Consider the following 19,943-nt stretch of genomic DNA (forward strand, 5'->3'; position numbering starts at 1 on the left):
TTTTCCCCTGTTAAAAGGGCTTTTTTTGGGGCAAGTTTTTCCTCACTCGAATCGAGGGTCGAAGGACAGAGGGTGTCGTCTCTGTACAGATTGTAAAGCCCTCAGAGGCAAACTGTGATTTGTGAATTTGGGCTATACAAATAAAATTTGATTGATTGATTTTCACCTTTTACCAGGAATATCCCTACTGGGGTTAAAATCTCCTTTATAATGGAGTCCTGGCCGCACCAGGATTAAGGTGCAAAAACTTTAAAGGACTCCACCAAAGATTCAGTCAGGAACAAAATAAGGAGATAGTTTGAGTAAAAAAAAATTGCTTGGATTAATTTTACCTTGCACCATAAGAAAAACAGCATTTGTTTGAGTGGATTTAAAAATCTTGATTATAGTAGCTGTAAGTGTTGACTTGAACATGGAGGATAAGCTCTTTCAAACTTCTGATGATTAAATGTTTCTAGACGTTACGGAAGAAACAATTAGCCCTGAAAATAAATATAATACTCCTGTTTTGCGCTCACACATTGCCAATTTTGCAGAGCTGATAACTTTAGGAATTAAAGCCAGTTTTGCAGTGATGGTGGATCAACAAGGGATGTCAACTTAAAATTAAACCTGAGCCTTTGTTGTCTTCCTCCCAAGTCGTAGACTGTTCAGTTCAGACTGAATCAATGAGAGATTAGCTTTTAGCTCAGCCACTTAGACTGAAAGCTGCTTAAGTCTCTCTGTGTGACTAAGAACACTGAAATTCTAACAAAGTACAAATAAATCATGGGATCAGATACATAAATCCCTTTCTGAGTCATTTCCATCATAATCCTGAACGTCTTAGAGCATGAAGCTGGACTGATCGCAATGTCAACAGGCCCGTTCTGTGTGGGCATGTAAACTGACGCCTGGCTTATTTATTTCCTGAGAAGTTTTGGAAAGATGTAGTTAGTGAAGTTGCTCAAAGTGCACCCGGCAGCTGTTGTGTGTGTGCAAGTGAAAGCACCTACCTCTCCTTTCGAATTTTCATGAGTCACCGAGATATTGTTGGAAGCATTCAGTAACCTGAAGAAGGAAATGAGTAAAGTCAACACAAAGTCGAGATCACAGCCAAGAACTCATCTAAGTCTTTTATGCATGTAGAAGTGTTGAGGTCTCTAAACAGATGGCTTACTGGTCTTCTTTGAAGTAAGTGAATCCAACAAAGGGCAACTGATTTCCAACGAAGGCCTTAGGTGTGGGGAAAGTTTCTACGTCGCCTTTGTCTTCTTCAATCTCATCAAAATTGCTGGTATCTATGTCACTGCTGAGCTCTGGGACAACAGGGGCAACCGCTGAGGATGGAGTGAGAGAGAGAAAGATAGGAAAAAGTGTGAATTGCTGGGAAAAAAGAGGAAGTGCTGTGTAAAACAAACTTTTACTCTAACTCTAACTCTAATTAAGTGTTTGAGTCATATAAAAAGGCTTGTTTTATTGAAGTGATACTAACTGTCTCTGATGGTATCAAAGGTCCACTGGTCGTTCTTGAAGAAAGGGTGTCGCTTAATTTCCTCCACGCCATTTCTGCCCAATCGCACCTCCCTCAAAACAAAGAGAGCGAGTGAGTTGGAGAGCAATGACCTAATTTACTCTTTGTGCACAGTTTAGCAGTTTCAGCAGCAACAGGCAAACATGACCTATTGAAAAATATTTTTGTCTAAAAGTAATTAGGAGTTAATCAAAACCAGAGCAAACCTTAAAGACTTTGATTTCCTTTCACAAACAGCCAGTTGTAAACATACAGTATGCGTGCTGTGTGCAGCTCATGTTGTGTTACGAGTACTGCCATACAAGACCGTAACTCTTTCTACCTGTCAGTCAGGAAGGCGCAGATGATATTCTTGGCATCTTTGGAGATCTCCACATCATCCGGGAAGTTGAGGGAGTTTTTATGGTCCATGATCTTACTGTAGGTTCCCACCAGAGAGTCGGCGTAAAACGGCGTGTCACCTAACAGCAATTACAGCAAGTTAGCTATATCAAACTGCACTGAGATAAATCCAATATGCTATATACAGTACAAGACTAAGAATACCATCCCTTATAATGCAAATATATTATCAGAAAAACACCTCATCGCACTTGTTTATAAAATAACTTCTCTAAATTTTCACTAACCAACAAGCATCTCGAAGATGAAGACCCCAACGGACCACCAGTCACACTCTCTCCCATAAAATCCATCGCCTCCCTGGGATTTCAGCACCTCAGGAGAGATGTAGTCTGGGGTCCCAACAGCTGTATCACAGTGCACCATGCCGGTCTGTAACACAAATCCAGGAATCAAAGTCTTATTAAGTATGTTTTGACATTATAGCCGAAGATCATATTTTTTGTCTCCTTTTGAGACAATAGAAAATGATTCATCTAAACATACCATTTCATCAGACATGTCTGCAGGAACCAAAACTTGAGTTGAGTTATCCCCCACTGCCAAATCTCAACCTGCAGCTGACTGCTAGAAGGACTGATTTAAGTTGTTAAATCTTAAGTTAAAGTAAATCTTAAGTTATCTTAAATTAAAGCTCCAAGTGTTCCATCGTTACCCACGCCTAAATATAAAGATGTCTTCATACACATTACGTAGCTTCGACAAGCTGACCAGCATTCAAAACTCTGCAGCAGAAAACCTTCATTCATTACAGTCTGCTTCGACATCAAGCAGCTCAGAGTCTTTACAGCCGCTGTAGAATTTTCTTCTAATATAAAGAAAAAAAAGATTCCATTTTATGCAGCTTGTTAAAAAAAAAAAAGGATGTAAAAGAAAAACAGGGCCTTCTAATTTTGCAGTAAAAGAGACAAGCTGGAAGCAGAAGAAATTAACAGTTTTTCAGAAACACAGCATGCTGCCAAACTGAAGTTTCGGTGACTCACAGAATCCATCTTCATGCACGTGCCAAAGTCTGCCAGCTTGAGGTGTCCGAGTCTGTCCAGCAGCATGTTGTCAGGCTTGACGTCCCGATGGATGAAGCCCATGGAGTGAATGGCATCCAGGGCCATCACCACCTCCGCCGTGTAGAACTTTGCCCATTTCTCCGGCACGTCATAGGTGCTGGTGAGGTTGACCAGGTCACCTCCTGGCATGTACTCCATCACCATGTAGAGGTAGTGCTCATCTTGGAAGGCACAGCACAACTGAACAACACAGACACAAGCTCTCATTTTAGCTATTATTGGTCACTAGAAAGAACAGTTAGCACCAATCTATTTGCCATTGCTGAATTTATTTGTGTTGAATAGCTAGAGTTGTTTGAACAATTCAAAAAAGAATTTAAAATATGTCTTGCAATGTATTATATGATAATTATCAACAAAAGACACTTCCCACAGTCTCCCAGCAATAATATACTATCTGCTATCTTTAAACTTTAAGTGTATAACTGCAGAAGCACCAGAAAAAGTCACAGTCGGCTGAGCCGTTAAATGTCATACCTGCACGACCCAGGGACTGTTAGCAAAAGCCATGATGTCCCTCTCTTCCCAGAAGAAAGCCGAGTCAGAGCGCTTGATCATCTCAAACTTGCTCAACAGCTTCATGGCATAGACCTTCTGAGACGCTTTATGCCGCACCTGATTGGGGTTGAAAAAGTCATGGAGTGAAACTGCAAACTACACAAATAAGGGACATCAGATCACTGATTGCACAACAATGTCTGTTAGTTCCATTACAACAGATCATGTCATGTTTTAAATCCAATGCTGTCCAGTAAAAGTACATTTGAGTGCAGACTCACAGTAAAGTGGGATTTTTTATGAATATTCACATAGACATTATGAAAAAAAAAAGCAGTGCATCATTTATTTAGTGTTGTAATTACAATGCATTTATATGTGGAGTTCATACTGCTTCCTAAAGTTCAAGCGCTATTTATCACTTTAACGTACCTAAACCAACAATTTCCACACTCTTAAAGCCTTTATCATCACATCTAAATTGTTACAATAAATGCAATGGCAAAAAAATAAGTTCACGGAATTCCTTCATGGCCACATCAATCAATGTGTATTGTCACTTTGTTTTTAAAAGTTGACCAACTGATCATATTAACTTTGATTTTATGTGCTGATCATGATTATTTAAGTCTTGCAAATTTCAAGGAACCAGGAGGAGACAACAAAAAAGTATGACAATGGACTGTGTCATTACAAATATTAAAAGGATTTGGTTTACATGAGCGATTATGTGGATGAAACACCAGAATATGTTGAAGATAAAGCATTTTTTAAGGATATAACTAACCTTCAAAAATTAAAAAAAATCCAAAACGTTCATAACTTTGAACAAACCCTCTATGTGTAGTCTTCCAGAAAACCAAGATTTAATCACTTCCTGAAACAGAATCCTCATTAGTGACAGCTGAAAATTAAAACCAGTACTCACCAGCTGGACTTCACCAAACGCCCCTCGACCAATGACTTTAACTCTGTCAAAGTCTTCCGACTTCATCTGGAGGTCTCGAGTCTGACCAATGACTTTCTCATCTGAATATAGACAGTAAAAAAAATCAATGAATGATGGTGTGAATTGACAACAACAACAAATCTCAGCTTTGAACGAAGGCCAATGTCCTCTCTCTCATATAAAAACTTACATCTGTTTAGGAAGGTTTCGATGTTTTTGTTCTTGCGTAGTGCAGGGTAGTCCAAGTCTAAGACCAGGGCGTTGATGGAGTCCTACACAGAAAGAAAAAACGATCAATCAACAATCATGAACAGCAAAAAAACATGAAACAAAGTGCAGCTTGACAACTTCAGCAGACTCTGGGGCAACTCATTAAAACCATGAAAGACGGTGACAATCTCCATGATCTAGAAATAATATGACTTGAAGGTAAGGGAAGATATTTATATTGTCAGATTACAGCAAAGTTGGAGTATATATAATTACATTGAAATGGAGCAATAATGTATTTCAAGCAACACTTGTTTTTTGAAGAAAGGTGTAATGAAGTCATAGTGCACATCTGTTTGTTTGAACTTGACATATATAACTGCAGTATCACTGATAAGGCAGTAATGTACTCTTTAAGCATCTGTTCAGAACAAATACAGTATAGCAGAATTATTAGCAGAATGTGTGGCATCACTATCAGGGATGTATGAGAATCAACAGTAGGAACCAGAACTCTGTATTTTCCTGCGTCCATCTCGACACCGCATGCAGCATGAAACTATGTAGTGCAGCTCAAATGACTCAAATGATTACACATTGTGTACAATCACACAGCATTTAACAGGCATTAAATTGCTCTCGTCACTTCTTTCAAGTACACAATGTTAGTGACTGTTGTGTTATTAGCACAAGTTGTAACAAATTCTTTACATAGAAGAGTGTGTGCTGTTGATCGTAAAAGATAACGTCATAGTGCATGTCATTGTGTTGCAAAAGAAAACATGACTAATCAATGACAAACTGAGAACTGTGTTCTCCACTTACCAGCATTTTCACACAAGAATGGGATCATGAGGCTTATATGAAAAGTCACAGCCTAAGTTTCTAAATATTTACTGTTATAATCACATTAAACTGGACATAATGTATTAATGATTGAGCATATTGTGAACAAACTTTAGAGGAAATGTGTCACTGCTGAGCTGACTGACTAAAACCACAATCTCTCACAACAATACCACTGAAAATGTTCTTTAAAAGAGTCTAATTTACAAAACATTATGCAAAACCAACTGGCAAATGCATTCTACCGAATAAAAGCAGAGGAGAGCTGGACGGACAGCAGCAGGCCTACAGTCCAACTCAACATTACTGACCACGGACTGCATTTCTAAGGAGAGTTTATTTTCTGTATATTTTCTCACCACCGCACAGAACAAAAACAGTTACACATCACTGCCCAGCAAGACCGAATGAAAACTAACAGCTTCGCCCCTGCATTTCATTCAGCGGCGCTAAACCTGATGGACTAGATACATAAACAGCAACTACATGCAATGAAAATTGAGAGAGAGACAGAGAAAGATATAGAGAGGGGGGAGGGGGGCAGAATGACTCATTTCTCCATCAGCAGCAGCCCACTTGATTTTATCAATGACATTTATCTTCTGACAAATGAACACAGTGTTTGTGTGACCATTTGAAAGAGTTCCTCACACACATGCACTAGAACCCTGAACTCGTCGAGACATTACCCAGAGGAGCTTAATATGAAAATGCAAATGTCTGAATCAGTTGAGCTGGACCTTAAATAGTTCCCTGCCAGCTACCTTGTACAAACTCTGTGTGGTGTCCAATTGAGCCCATGTATGAACAGAGCAGGTCAGGTTTATGGTGTTTCTATCATCAAGACAGCTCCAGACAGTATCTAATCCTGATTCTCCAGAAATCATCCAGAGGCTCATGTGAGAAAACTGCTTCAGAGAGCTGAAGTCATCTCCACACAGTGTGAAGTAACTGGTTAAGAACTGCATTCTTGTGGTAGTTTGGTGATTTCAACATATTTCTGAAAATGCTAACAGGAAATAACATGACAGCTGATATTATTAGTCAACACATCAATGGCTCAAGATTCTAGTTGCAGTCATGGTGACTGTCATGCATAACTTTACGTTGTCAAGAGTGCAAGAGTGGTTTTAATGGAAAACATGTTTGTTCACACATAATCTGTTCACTTTAAGATAGTTAGCTCCAGCTAGGTGCTAAGTGTGTTTAGCCATCAGTGTTTTCACTTAAGCTAGTTAAACACATCAACCCTCCACTGATGTTACAGACACACACGTGCACGCGCGCGCGCACACACACACACACACACACACACACAAATATGGATAAATATTTAAGTTAAAAGATAAATTATTGAATAATTGCCAAGATTATAAAACAAGTCAGAATAAAGGACTTGAAAAATAAAATGAGTGAGTGAAAGAGTAAGATAAATTCATTTTTAATTTATTTTACCAATTTATTTTATTAATTATTTTGTTAAAGCTTGATATTTCTATTTAAACTCTGTTCTACTCATTTAACTAACAGAATTATTCACTGATAGATTCAGTCTTGTCTGACAAACCTTTCTACATTTTGTCAGTTTTGGGTCTTTAAAGTGGTGTTAGAGGTGGTTTTATACTCTGTGTACAGTGTGTCTCGCAGCAGCCTGAACAGGAACAGAGGCTGGGAATTGTACTACAGTACTGCAACAGAATGTTCAGTCGACTGAACACAAGTTGACTCTTTGTAGCAGTCAGTCATAATGGACACAGTTTGACCCAGGGCGATGTAGGAAAACCATTAAATAAGCAAACGACAGACTGAGACAAACCCCTAATCGTTACAGTGTGTAACAATAAGGAAGTCATCTATCAACTTATGTCAGCTACACATTCCTGAACGGTCAATGAGGAGCTGTTTGAAACACTGGACCAAGCCAGCAGAGGACACAGGAACCTCACTTTGACCCAGTGGTCTAGACTGGTTTCTTTCTAACTTGTCTTTTGCCTCTCTCCTCTCATTCTCCCCTCATTACAGTGCTAGACAGGATGGCACAATCTGTTTCATGTTTCGCTCACTTCCTTTGTAATCATTTCTCCTTCACTTTTTCTTTTGCCATTTTCTGATGCTCTCTCTCTCCATCTTATCCGCCTCTCCTCCTGCTCTCTCCATCGCTCTCCGCTCGGCTGAAGTCTGTCTGCAGTGAGCTGCACACTCTGTTTCATCATATCAACTTCACTTCCCCATTAAAGGACTGACCTCACACAAAACTACTATTTAAGGGAAAAAAATACACACGCCAGGGGTGGAGAGGGGTTGCCGGGTGCGTGTGCACGTAGACACGCACGAGGATCTCCCCACGAGCACGGCAATACAGGAAATGATCCACCCCACCCCAGGGCTGGCAGATAATTTCACTGTGTCATGAAGCCAGTCCCTGTGTGCAAGTCATTTCCTCTGAGGCAGCATTCTCTGCTACCGCTGCTCCTCTGCAACCAAAAAAAAAATTACACATGCATGCCAGCTACAGTTCTGACCATGTGTACAATGCATCCACTGCATTGTATGTTCAGTCACACAGAGCTCAAATTAACACCTGCCACCACCCAATAATGGTAAAATGTGCAAGAGGTTGGTAGATTTGCTTCACTCACCAGCAGACCAAAAAAAACAAACATGATGATCTACAGAGTGTCCAGTAAAATTTGTACATTTACTATCCAATTTCGCAGGTGGAGAAAAGTACATTTTGCTCCCTCGCCAATACATCTTCAATGCAACAGTTAGTTCGATTAACCACAGTTGAAATCAACGCCCTATCATTTCCTGAACGTTAACCACTGATTTATGTACAGACACACTGCAGGTTTATGACGCCTTTTATGTTTCACTGAGGTACTTTTAAATGGTGAAGCTGCTGTGCTAAGTACATCATTTGTGACAATGTGGTTCTGTCACGCTACAGGGGAAACAAGACAAATATCTGCTCGAACCACAGGTGATATATTCTTACATTTTTAAAGTTTTTTTTTTTTAAAGTTTCCTTTCCAAAACACATTTTCAGTCAGTAACAAGAAAGAAGACTGACTGGGTGTTATGTAGCTCTATGACTTTATACTTGTATCTCCTAGTAACTACAGACTATGTACAGCATCTTTCGTCACTTCCATTTAGTCACAGTGTGTGATGCCAAGAGTACATCTGTTAGGAGCAGGAGGGTAAACAGTCACTGTGCATCAAGCTGCCATGGCAAAGCTCAGATATCATTTTCATAATGCTCCAGGCCTTAAATAAATCATGAATTTAGTTTCAGATGCTGTTTAAAATTCAAACTGTAAACATTCAATTTTCATGTGGGTCTTTGCTTTTAAGAGAGGTAATGCTTGTTTATTGCTGTTATCATTTCAACACATTCTTCATTCAGCAGCCTGAGGTTGCAGGCAGACATTATTAGATGCCGGAGAAAATCAATTGATGTTAGTTTGGCAAATAACAATCTCTAAAAATGAAAACTTTCATAACCATCTGCATGTCGAAGCTGCTTTCTCAGAAGCAAATAAGTGAACTATGAAACCACAACGTTCTCTTGAAGTGAACTGACACACAGCTGGACACAGCTCAGACAGGTCACATGTGGAGTTTATGTACTGAGGTGTACGCCCTTCAGCCCAATGTAATGGATGGAAACGATGCACTTTCAAGCAAACAGAGATCAAGTGTCACTAAATAGTTCAGAAGTCTTCAGTGTTTTTTGAGGGAAGGGTCAATGTGCATCACAAAGATCAATTAGTAATTATTCATGTTCGTATTGTCACATGGTAAGGTTGGAGGTTCACAAACCAAAAAAGAACAGCAAAGCAGCATGGCAGGTGGAGGAAGTTGGTGATCTGAACCAAAGCAGAAAGAGTCTGAGGCAGAGGAGATTCACTTTCACAGATTTCCTACTTTGGACATGAAAAAGATGACAAAAGTTGTTCGTCGACAGTTGCCACGAGAAATACAAAGTAAACACTCTGTTGCAATGCTTGGATTCGCTACAGGCATGTAGCAAACATTCCCTATCTGCAAGCTTAGTGACATATTATTATTATTCCTTTCTCTGTCATGTCCACATCTCTCCATTAAACAAGATGAATCAAGTGTGGAGGAAGGAGAAATAAATAAATACATGTTGCCCTGGTGACGGCTCTGCAGTGAACTAGTGAAATAATGTTGGTGGATCTATGACACATGATTGGTTTTTTTTCTTTGGCAAATCAAACAGCACTTTGTAAATATGATATGTGACAGTTCTGCATATAAATGTCTAGAAACAACTAGACCTTTGTTGTATATTTTGTTGAGTTGTGCACTTACATTATCCTAAATGTTTCCAACCATGTTTAAACCCAGAGAAATCTTAATATCATTTAAGGTAATGGTGTGTTTCATTTGGTTGCCTGTTGCTTTAACTTCCAGGACAGAGTCAGAGCGAGGAGGCAAGTTTGCAAATGAGACTAAACATAACAAGAATAGAACTTTAAAACATGACCCTGTCCTTGAACATTTCTGACTGAGTCACATAGATATTCATCAACAATGGTGGTGATTTAACATAGAAGACAACAACTCCCATAATTCCACACTACTTACAGTACGTCTTGTGTTTTGATTGAGAGACCCCTGAGAGTGTCAGAAATAACATACTGTAGGTTTAACGCTGCTAACTCGGATGAAGACATACAAAAGGAAGTAGCACCTCGAGAGGTGTGAGCCAAGCCTCTATGTTGCTTGTGAAAATGACATTCTCCTCTAAAATATCTTTGCTGACCACATGAGTGGACATGTAAAGACATTACGATTTACAGAGACCTCGTGGGTCATACATAGGAAGATATTCAGTGCCTTTGCGTTAGACAAGAGAAATGGCTGCACACAGCTCTTCTCATTTGATTCTATTAGCATTACTGTAAAAAATGCCAACAAGACTCTGGAGGACATTTCTCGGCTACTTAGTCGAAGCAGCTATCTATAAATATTAAATAACTGACAAGTGTCTGGGGAAGTGTAAAGCTGGATCGACAATTTAAACTTTAATGCATCTGACATAACTGGACCTGTTCCAGACAACCAGCCATCCTCCCTTCCTCGTCCGCAGTAATGCTTCACTTACATCAAAGGGAGCAGGGTCTTTTAGTAACAATGGATCTAAATAATTACAAACCATGATGTCAGGTGCAATACCTGAGCCTGATATACGGGACACTTCCTTGTACAACTTACAGTGAGCCAATCGCAGTATTTGTCCAGTTAGGCTTATCAGTATGAGTTGTTATGTATCTATTAGATAGCACTTCAGCATTTTATCTCCGCTATACTGTACTCCAGCCAGGGGGTTATGGCTGGTTGCTTAGCAACTCCTGCAAAATACAAAGAGTCGAAACCAGTCGACGCTACAGAGGAACAGCAGGCAGGAGTTTTATAAGCGCTCTGTTTCTGCAGTCTATTCTTTTCTATTTTATTTACCCAAACTGCTGTTGACATTACGGAGCTGCCAATCTCTGATCTCTGCTTCCACTCTTTATCACCCTATAAAAAGCCACGTGGATACACCAGTCAGGAATGTGATGATGTTAACCTGAAAGGAGCTAAACACAGAGAGGAATAACCCAGCTTTTCAAAGCCTTTCACATCACAAACTCTCCCTGCTTTGTGTGCAGTTATTTCCCCCTGAAAAAAACCCTCTTCCTCCCCTCATACCCATCTCATCACTAGGCATGTGGAACAGAAAACAAGCAGCACTGCTCTGGACTTTAAAAGGATTGAGCAGAAAGTTAATGTTTTGATTGAATTCCAGCCGTTTTAAAAATAGTTGTGGGGATAAACGGTGGGCTGGGCAGAGTGAGGGGGACTGTGCCAGGCAGGGCCCGTAAACTCTCCAAGAAAGACACAACGGCAGGAATCCTGCAGAGGCTCACAAATAGCACAGCTAATGTCCCCGCGGGGAATAACAAGGGTATGTCTTAATCTTGTTTTTGACAGATTTCTGTCCCATGCTCCTGTGCCCTGTGCATTTCTGGCACTCTTGCATTATTATAAAGTACACTGAGGAGTGTGCCAGAAAAAATACATAGCAAAGATAGGACTGCATGTACATAATGTCCTGTTATATTTTAACCTTAAACTCAGCTGTCTAGATGCTCATAATGTTCCACTTCTATTATATTGGCACTGGTCACTACTGGGATATGTTTCAAATCATGTCCTATATTTATGTCCACGTCCATCAAATGAAGATAATAAAACCTATAACTTGTCAACATTTGTCTTTGACATGATGAACAGTTGATTATGGCTGCAACTAAAGATGTATTTTTACTGGTTCCCAAGTAGTCGGGAACTAAACGATATTTGATTTTGTCCTGTAAAATACTGTCCCCTTCCAGCCTCTGAAAAATCCCCCAAGGAAAAAAACTTACCTTTTTTTCCCTTGACTCTTGAACTGGAATGATCTACTGATTCCTTTCTTAATTGTATGGTCTATAAATGGTCAACAAATAGCAAAAACTAACCATCACAAGTGCTGCATCTAGCGATTATTTTCATGATTAATTGACTAATAGTTTAGTCAATAACATGCCAAAACCTTGTGAAAAATGCTTATCACAATTGCCCAGAGGCCTAAGTGACATCTTCAGTTTGAGTGGCTGACCATCGATTAAAGAAATTGTTTAAAATTGTACCTTCTTGTTTTTTTTCTGACCGACAGTCTAAAACTCTGAGAAATTCTAATTGTCACCATCGAGTATGAATACCAAAAAATATTCACGTTTGAGAGGCTAAAACTTCAAATAAATGTATGTGACTTTGTCACATAAATCCTTAACTAAGGCACGAATATCCAGTTTCCCTGCCACTGAATAGATATACTGGGCCAACGTGCAATAAAAAGCCAGTAATGCTTGAATGACATCATTAGGCTGAGTTTCAAATGGGGTTTCAGTTTCAACCCTTTTGCATGAACAGGGTTCAGTTTGAATATAAATATTTTTTACTGGAACAAATCATTTCAATTATAACTGCCAGCCTCAACACTAAAACACCACCACACATATATAAACACACTTGTTTGGGTTTGTTAAAGGAAATAAAGGCTGTATGAACTCACTGACAATCCATAGTTGTTTGTGTTGTATTGTTCGACCGTTGCTGCTGGTTGCACACAATGCAGCTTGTGTGTTGCTAAGATCAAGTGAATAACGTGCTTGTGAAAATTGAACACAAATGTGTGTCCATGAGTACCAGAGCCTGTACATGCATATGTATGTGTGTGTGTGAGAGAGAAAAAGTGTGTGTTTGTGTGTAGGAGGCTGTGTTTCACCAGCAGGTTGTGATGGCATGATAACGCTGAGGCCAGATGGATGGTTTATGCGTGGGAGACTCCTGTTCTCTTCTATGCTGCACACTCACACCCTCATTTCAAACTAAAAATAAACTGAAGACTCAGGTATCAAACTCTTTAACACTCACAAATCAGGGTGAAGAATCTGCAGCAGGATTTAACAACACGATTTGTGCATTTGGCCATTGTTCACATGCCTGTGATCGGTGTGGAAAGTGAAAGCTCTTTAAAAGTCAGATCTTCAAAAGAAGCTGTGATATCCAAAATTACACACAGAGATTAGTGACTGAGGACTGTTGCTTTAGCCAAGACACAAGTTTGTGTTCACAAGTTTAAATGATTTAAATTAAACCAGGCTACATTGTTCTTGAAGGGTGAATGCACAGCCACATTATCTCGGCCACAGTCTTTATGTCTAGACAAGCAGATCCACCAGATTAAGACAAATCTTAGGGTGTATACATTTCCTTTCACATGAGAACCACATATACCACTGTGAACACATCGAAGCATCCCATTCCAGTTTTGCTTTTCGTCCAAATGTCATATTAAGAGAATGGATGAGGAGTTGTTCACACGACCAGATGGGCAGCTATATTTTTGTGTTTTCTGGCAATACAGAGTATCCATTAATTTCTGGAGATTAAGTTCTTCCTCATTTTTCACATTCCTTCTTACATCCCTGTAAGGTGGATCTTGGACCGGCTCATGTCTTGTTCCATTTGTCCAAGGTATTATATAATTCGTAATTACGGTGCTGGGAGGTATGTGTATATTTATGTGTGTTTGTGTGCACTGGACTTTGATTTTTGCTCAGTTTGTAATGAATGTTTTACAGCAGCCGGGGGGGTGGGGGAATCCTTTTACCTTTTAAAGCAAAATAACTACACTCAAGAGTTATGAATCACATTAAAGTTTTGTTCCCCAGACATTACTACTTGGATAATTTTGACATAATGCACCTGCCAGGAAGTAGTTAGTTTTAGGTAAACAGTAAACAGCTGCCTGATGTACCACAACAGCTGGGAAATCAACAACAATCACTTAAGTGTGGCCAGTTGAACATAGATTTTGTCTTCAGAAAACATGTTAATGCAGAGATGTTCAGAAACCAATTAAGGGTCCCAAATCAAAATCCTAATGTACTTAGACAAAAATACAAGACCTTGGGCAATATGCCATACATAGCATCCCATAAAACCACAGGGGGCTCCAACCTCATGTTCCACATGACGGGAAGGCAAAAAACAGACAGAATTAGCCTTTCACCCTCTGCTAAACAGATCCATCCATAAGGAATCCATCCATAAGGAAATGCATTTCCTTGCGTTGGACACTAGGGGCATTATTCATATACTTAAGAATCTCACACACCAGTCACATACATATGTGGAAACGAGGCATAATACTAACCTGGTCGCTAATGATACGAACCTAAACAAGCTAGCAGATATTACCTTTTTATTTGAAGCCACTTTAATGTAGGGACTCATCTCCCTACATGTGCAAAACCCAACCAAGATGATTGTGATTGGTTAAAAGAACTACAAACAAGCCAGAGTGTTTTATTCCCTCTACCAGAATGATTCAGGGTGCAGCCAGACATTTCTCCAGCACTGACGCAGAGCTGTGGAGATACTGCAGGTGAGGCTATGCAAGACAACGGGAGAGGATGCATCAGACTATTTCTTGCCAGGTCCAGTAAATCCCTGAAATCTTGTGTCATATGGTCACAAAATATTTACACATAACGTAACCGCACATAAAACACTTCTGTGTTTTATATCGATTAAACAAATAAGACATATGATGTTAATTAGTGAGTTTTAGAGCTGCTAGTATGTGTATTTTCCCCTCGTTTCCAGTCTTCATGCTAAGCTAAGCAAAGCTAACCGGCTGCTGGGTGTAGCTACATATTCACTATACTGACATGAGGTGGCATCAAGCTCCTTATCTAACTGTCGGGCTTTGCCCAGAGACAGCACAAGTAAGTGAAATAGGGATACTTGTGGTTCAAAATAAAGCCTTGACAAAAAAAATGATCATAGATATTTAGGAATACCCCAAGCTGGCCATCTATGGCTTTAGTAAACAGGGAGAACCCTGATAAAATCTTTAGTTCTGACGGTTAAAGTGGATCAGATGATACATAGATGAAGTGAAGTGTGACATTTTAAGGCAGTTGAGGGCTTGCACACCCGGAAGTCACCGGGTCTTCTTCACTGGACTGGAGCAAAAACCAAAAAAGACTGTGGAGAGAGGCCTGAGCGTCTCACCAGAGGAGGTGTGGAGCAGAGAGACTGGCTTGTTTTGCAGCAAAAAAAAAATTGGCTGGGGCCACCGTCCCCAGTGCCTTATAAGGCAGTGTTTCTATCCAGCTAGCACATTGAAGCTGGGACTGCTACTGCTGCTTGGCTGAGAACAACTCAACTGCACTCCAGAGACGAAGCGGACACTCACGTTGGATGTCAGGGCACAGACAGAGAACACGACACACAGGGGTTACCCCCACCTCCCTGAGGAGCTACACTTTAATGGAAGGAGTTCCAGTATGGGCAGGGGGGGTAGTGGGGCAATAAGATAAGAGGAATGGACAGGAACAGAGAAGATTTAGCAAAAGGGGGAGACAGGAGATGCTCAGTGAGAAGAAGAGTGATTAACATTAGGTCGGAGATGAGACAAACAAAGGAAGGAATAGCATGTACTTTAAATGGCTTTGGCACCTAATGCTGGGTGAGAAGAGGGTCAGTACTGAATGAAAAGAAAAGAGACAGCCAGTGACCGCCCACAAGAGATGATCTGGAAGACATCAGACCAACTCATGAGCTCTCCACATCTCATATCGTTCACTCTTAAGTGCCGTGCATTAAGTTATCTGGCAGTACCAGGTCTGCAGCTCAATCAAAAGGGTTTGGGCCGGAGCTACAGTTAAAATACCTGCAGTGTGTTTAACGAGCCCGAGAGGAGGGGCCGAGCTGCAGGCTGAGAGAGAAGCAGAGCCAGAGAAAGAGATAAGACTGAGAAGTGAAAGGGGAAAGTGCAGTCATTCGCAGGGACTTTGAGCCCCATATATAGCTGCCAACTATTTACTCAGTGAGGTCATTTCCTTTAGGACGGCAGAAAGGCAACTTATGCGACTTGCAATCAAGTGTCCATATTTTTCTTTATCTTGAAAAATGTCCTTTCTTTTCGCTTGCCCTCAACAATCGCTGGCTATGCTGGGAGCTGCCAAGTTAAGTCCAGTACTTCGGTCAGTCAGCAGTAATGTGCTGCCAAATAATGATCACTGCAGTTTGCACTGGGGGAAGGTTGCTGAGACTTCAGGTTAAATTCGATTGAATGCTGATAGAGGCAGAACAGTTATTTAGAGTTTATACGACCAGAGTGCACAGCATCATTAAAGCACCATTTGTGTGATTTTTGAAGGCTATTTTGTCCTTTTCAGAAGCAGGAAGGGCTGGGCAATATAACGATAATATATTGTTATGATGATATGAGACTGTACAGTATATCCTCTTTTGGATGTCGTTATATCCTGCTATGGCACAAGTGTTGTCTTTTCCTGGCTTTAACACTGCATCACAGTAAAGTGATGTAATGTTCTGAACTCACCAGACTGTTCTACTTGTTCTAATACTTGCCTTTACCCACAAATGGCCCAGACACAGCAAGCTTGACTGTTGCACTGCCTCATGTTGCCCGTTTCTCGACCAAATATCTACACTTGAACACACTGCAAGGACCACAGCGGAGAGCCAACTAGCTCATATGTTCTGGGCCTGTGTAAGGGAGTAACTCTCCATATCACCAGGTAGAGGTAGTCTGTATTGTCATTGAAAAAGGGAAACCGGAATACCTGGGACTGCGGATTTACAAACCATTGTTTTGATTAAGCAGCGTTTTTTGATACCACTCTGGCTAATATAGCCACATCTGATCGGAAATATGTCCGATACCACACTAAATGAGTTAAATCAGACACTAACTACAGCAACAGGCTCAAAGGGATTTCCCTTTTTTCTCCCCGTTTCTCTTCTCGCGCACTGATTTCCTTAATTGAACAGCCAATCAGAGTGATTTCTCTTGCACACGGCCTCCACTGCTGATACAACATGCTCAATTGTCAAAAGCTGCCAACAAAGGCCAACTAGCATCAATGGGGTTGGACACGCCACAACAACTAGAACCACAGACGCTCACCAATGGCCCTTAAATTGGCTGACAGCTGACCATCGACCTTTGTCATTACCTCCACATTACTGATGGTGACTTATCAAAAATCACGTTGTTAATATTTGATGACAAAAGTAATCCTCACATTAAATTAATCAAGGAGTATGGTTTAGACCTGCTCAATTTGGAAAGTGGCATGAGATGACTTTTGTTGTGATTTGGCGCTATACAAATAAAGATTGATTGATTGATTAATTACATTATTGTTGCAATATCAATATCTAGATACCTGATCAAAAATATGTGATATTTGATTTTGTCACCCAGTCCTAGCATTTATGAAGTGCTTTAGAGCAGAGTTGAAAATATCAAGCTAAATATTGTGTATCATGATGTTGCCAAAAAATATCGCAATATTATTTTAACAGAGGAATCTCTGTCTCCTAATAATAATGTCAAGAGTACAACACTGTCCATCCTAGCTTGCAGCCAAATGGTCAGCTTTCTTTACAGGAAGGTCACTGAGTTTACTTGACAGATGCTGCAGATTCCTCCCTGTCAGCTCTCCGTATCCTCAGGGTAATCAGCCCACTCAAGTCCTGAACACATCTAACTGCAAGTCGAATGAAAAGTACAAACCTGACATTAATTACAGAGTTTTTTCTACTCAGCTGTTATGTAGGAGACTAAATAATAGTCAACAAAGCAGCTTCTTCTGGTGTTTAATAATGCTGTTGCTATGCTACAATAGCAGGGGCCTTGTGATTCACTGTTTACCGAATATGAGCCTGTGAGCAATTATTAAGGCACTTAAAGTATGCATGTTTTTATTCCACCTGCAAAAAAGGACATTTCTGAGCCCTCAAATGTTAGTGCGTGCGTGCACATTTGAATCCAACCCTGAGCAGCAAAACTTCTTGATCCCATCGACACCACTGAGGCAGCTAAAAATGGAAAACTGCAGCCTGTTCTCTCCTACGCATGCTTCCCACTCAACTTTTGTCTCCAACACTCAACACCTCTATCTCTCCGGCTCGCGTGCAGGATGTAAACACCACCGGTGTTCAAGCAAGTATTCTGCCTAATGTTTTAAGAGAAGAGGGAATAGACCGGGAGTGCCTCAAGTAGTGTGGAGTGGAGGGGGGGCGCAGTGGAGGGAATGTACAGGGGGCCCCAAGCTAGATGGGGCCCATTAAAAGGGGTGAGGTGATGCTTTTTAAGATAGACCCGACAGTGTGTTTGTCCTCTGTCATGTCCAGTTAGGGGGTCCAGAAATTTAAACACCACCTCTACGACAGATGTAACGTTACAGCTAAAGTAGGTACTGTGGCACCTCTGACCTACAGTTAAAAGTGACGGTTTGTGTCCAGACACTGGAGCCATCTCTGATCAGAGCTTTCAAAGTGCTCATCCCTCAAATTCAGATTTGCTAGTTCCCGGGGAGAAGTGTCCATAACAGACATCAGAATCTATTTTAGGAAAACAGTGTTAATCTAAAGTGTCTTTAGACCTTCTTTCCTATTTCAGCCTGATGGCACAATGTACACTGGTACAACGGGGGGATTTTTCCACTGCCTTATGCAACTTTAAGACATCACAAAACTTGCCAAAAGCATCTGTCAAGAGGTACAGTATACCCCTTGTTCAGATTAGTCTCCACAGAAAAATAACAACTCATTGCAGAATAATATATCTTTATCATGTAAAAGACAGCTCAGATTTCTGCTATTTGTAAAAGAGTTAGTAGCAATGAATTCCCTTTGATTCCCCCTCAGTATCTGACACAATACATGGTGGCATTAGATTGTATCAGTAGAGGGAATTTTAAATACAAATACCCTGTTTTGACTTTGTATAATCCTCAACAACCTTTAACAACACTGGTCCATCCACAGCCCGGTGATCTGACTAGATCAGACTAATCAATCTTCTGATGGTCAAAAAAGTGTAAAAAAGGACAAAAAGACATGAGATTTTGCTGCTTACTTACTAAAGAATCTGTGAAAATCTCACTACTTCTGACAACTTCACCTCAGAGGAAACAGCGCTGGAAAGGCATTAGCTCGCTTCCCAGAAATGTATGTGGGAAAGCAAGACAGAAACATCTCAAATTGGAATCACTATGACGCACTTGCTGTATGCAAAAGTATGCATTACTGGAATACATGGTTTTCAGGTCAACATTTAGACAGAGACTGGTTTAGAGTATTGTTCTGCATGCTATCACATACATATCAAAATGAATTATGATTCAGCAGTTTTCCATCTTATCAGCGATTCATGCCAAAGATAGCGTGTCCTGTAGTTTTGTTTTTTGGATGATTAAACAGTTCTTATTTCACCCGGGAATAAAGCTGTAGCTTCGGTTGTATCATACTGGTATCATACTTTTGCTGTTTAACAGCAAGTATACATATTGTATATTTTATTATATTTGTTTCACTTATCTGTATATACATATTACATGGAACAGTTCTTCTGTTTATGTACTTTTTTGTTGATTTTATTTCACTCCTGCATTGGCAATGACAGGTCTGTTTCCTATGCCAATAAAGCCCCTTTGAACTGAACTGAATATATAAATACATCTATCTTAAGGTTTGTGAGTATTGTCGTAGTTAAAAGTTGAATAAAAAAAACAACAACAAGAAAGAAAGTTTGTTACTGAGTGGACAACATCTTCCTCAGGTTGTCCTAAGTGTATCAATATAGTGGGTGGTGGGACTATCCTGGTCTGGTGGGCCCAAAAGTCACACAGGAGGGAGTTTCAGCTGGAAATATTGGTCTCCATAAAAACACCAAGAGGGACATTCTCCACTAGTTAATCCTAATCTGTAGACACGCTTCACAGAGCCCCAAACTGCACTGTCTGCACTCAGTCTTAACTATTAATCAGGCCTACCTACAGTACATCAACCATCA

The 19,943-nt window shown here is 40.3% G+C and overlaps 1 protein-coding gene across 2 annotated transcripts in view; it reads right to left on the reverse strand.

Annotated features, from left to right (window-relative positions):
* Positions 1-19,943, reverse strand: part of rock2a (rho-associated, coiled-coil containing protein kinase 2a) — a 36,053-nt gene that overhangs the window by 14,942 nt on the left and 1,168 nt on the right. For both annotated transcript variants that reach the window (XM_084382207.1, XM_084382208.1), the window contains exons 2-10: positions 4,617-4,698; positions 4,406-4,506; positions 3,457-3,594; positions 2,899-3,159; positions 2,143-2,287; positions 1,836-1,974; positions 1,475-1,566; positions 1,160-1,319; positions 996-1,050 (exon numbers count right to left, since the gene is read on the reverse strand). In XM_084382207.1, the coding sequence (XP_084238333.1) occupies positions 996-1,050; positions 1,160-1,319; positions 1,475-1,566; positions 1,836-1,974; positions 2,143-2,287; positions 2,899-3,159; positions 3,457-3,594; positions 4,406-4,506; positions 4,617-4,698 (1,173 nt within the window). The remainder of the gene's footprint in view (positions 1-995; positions 1,051-1,159; positions 1,320-1,474; positions 1,567-1,835; positions 1,975-2,142; positions 2,288-2,898; positions 3,160-3,456; positions 3,595-4,405; positions 4,507-4,616; positions 4,699-19,943) is intronic.

The sequence above is a fragment of the Pagrus pagrus genome (genome assembly GCF_965226575.1).
Source record: "Pagrus pagrus genome assembly, chromosome: 18".
Taxonomy (NCBI): Eukaryota; Metazoa; Chordata; class Actinopteri; order Spariformes; family Sparidae; genus Pagrus; species Pagrus pagrus.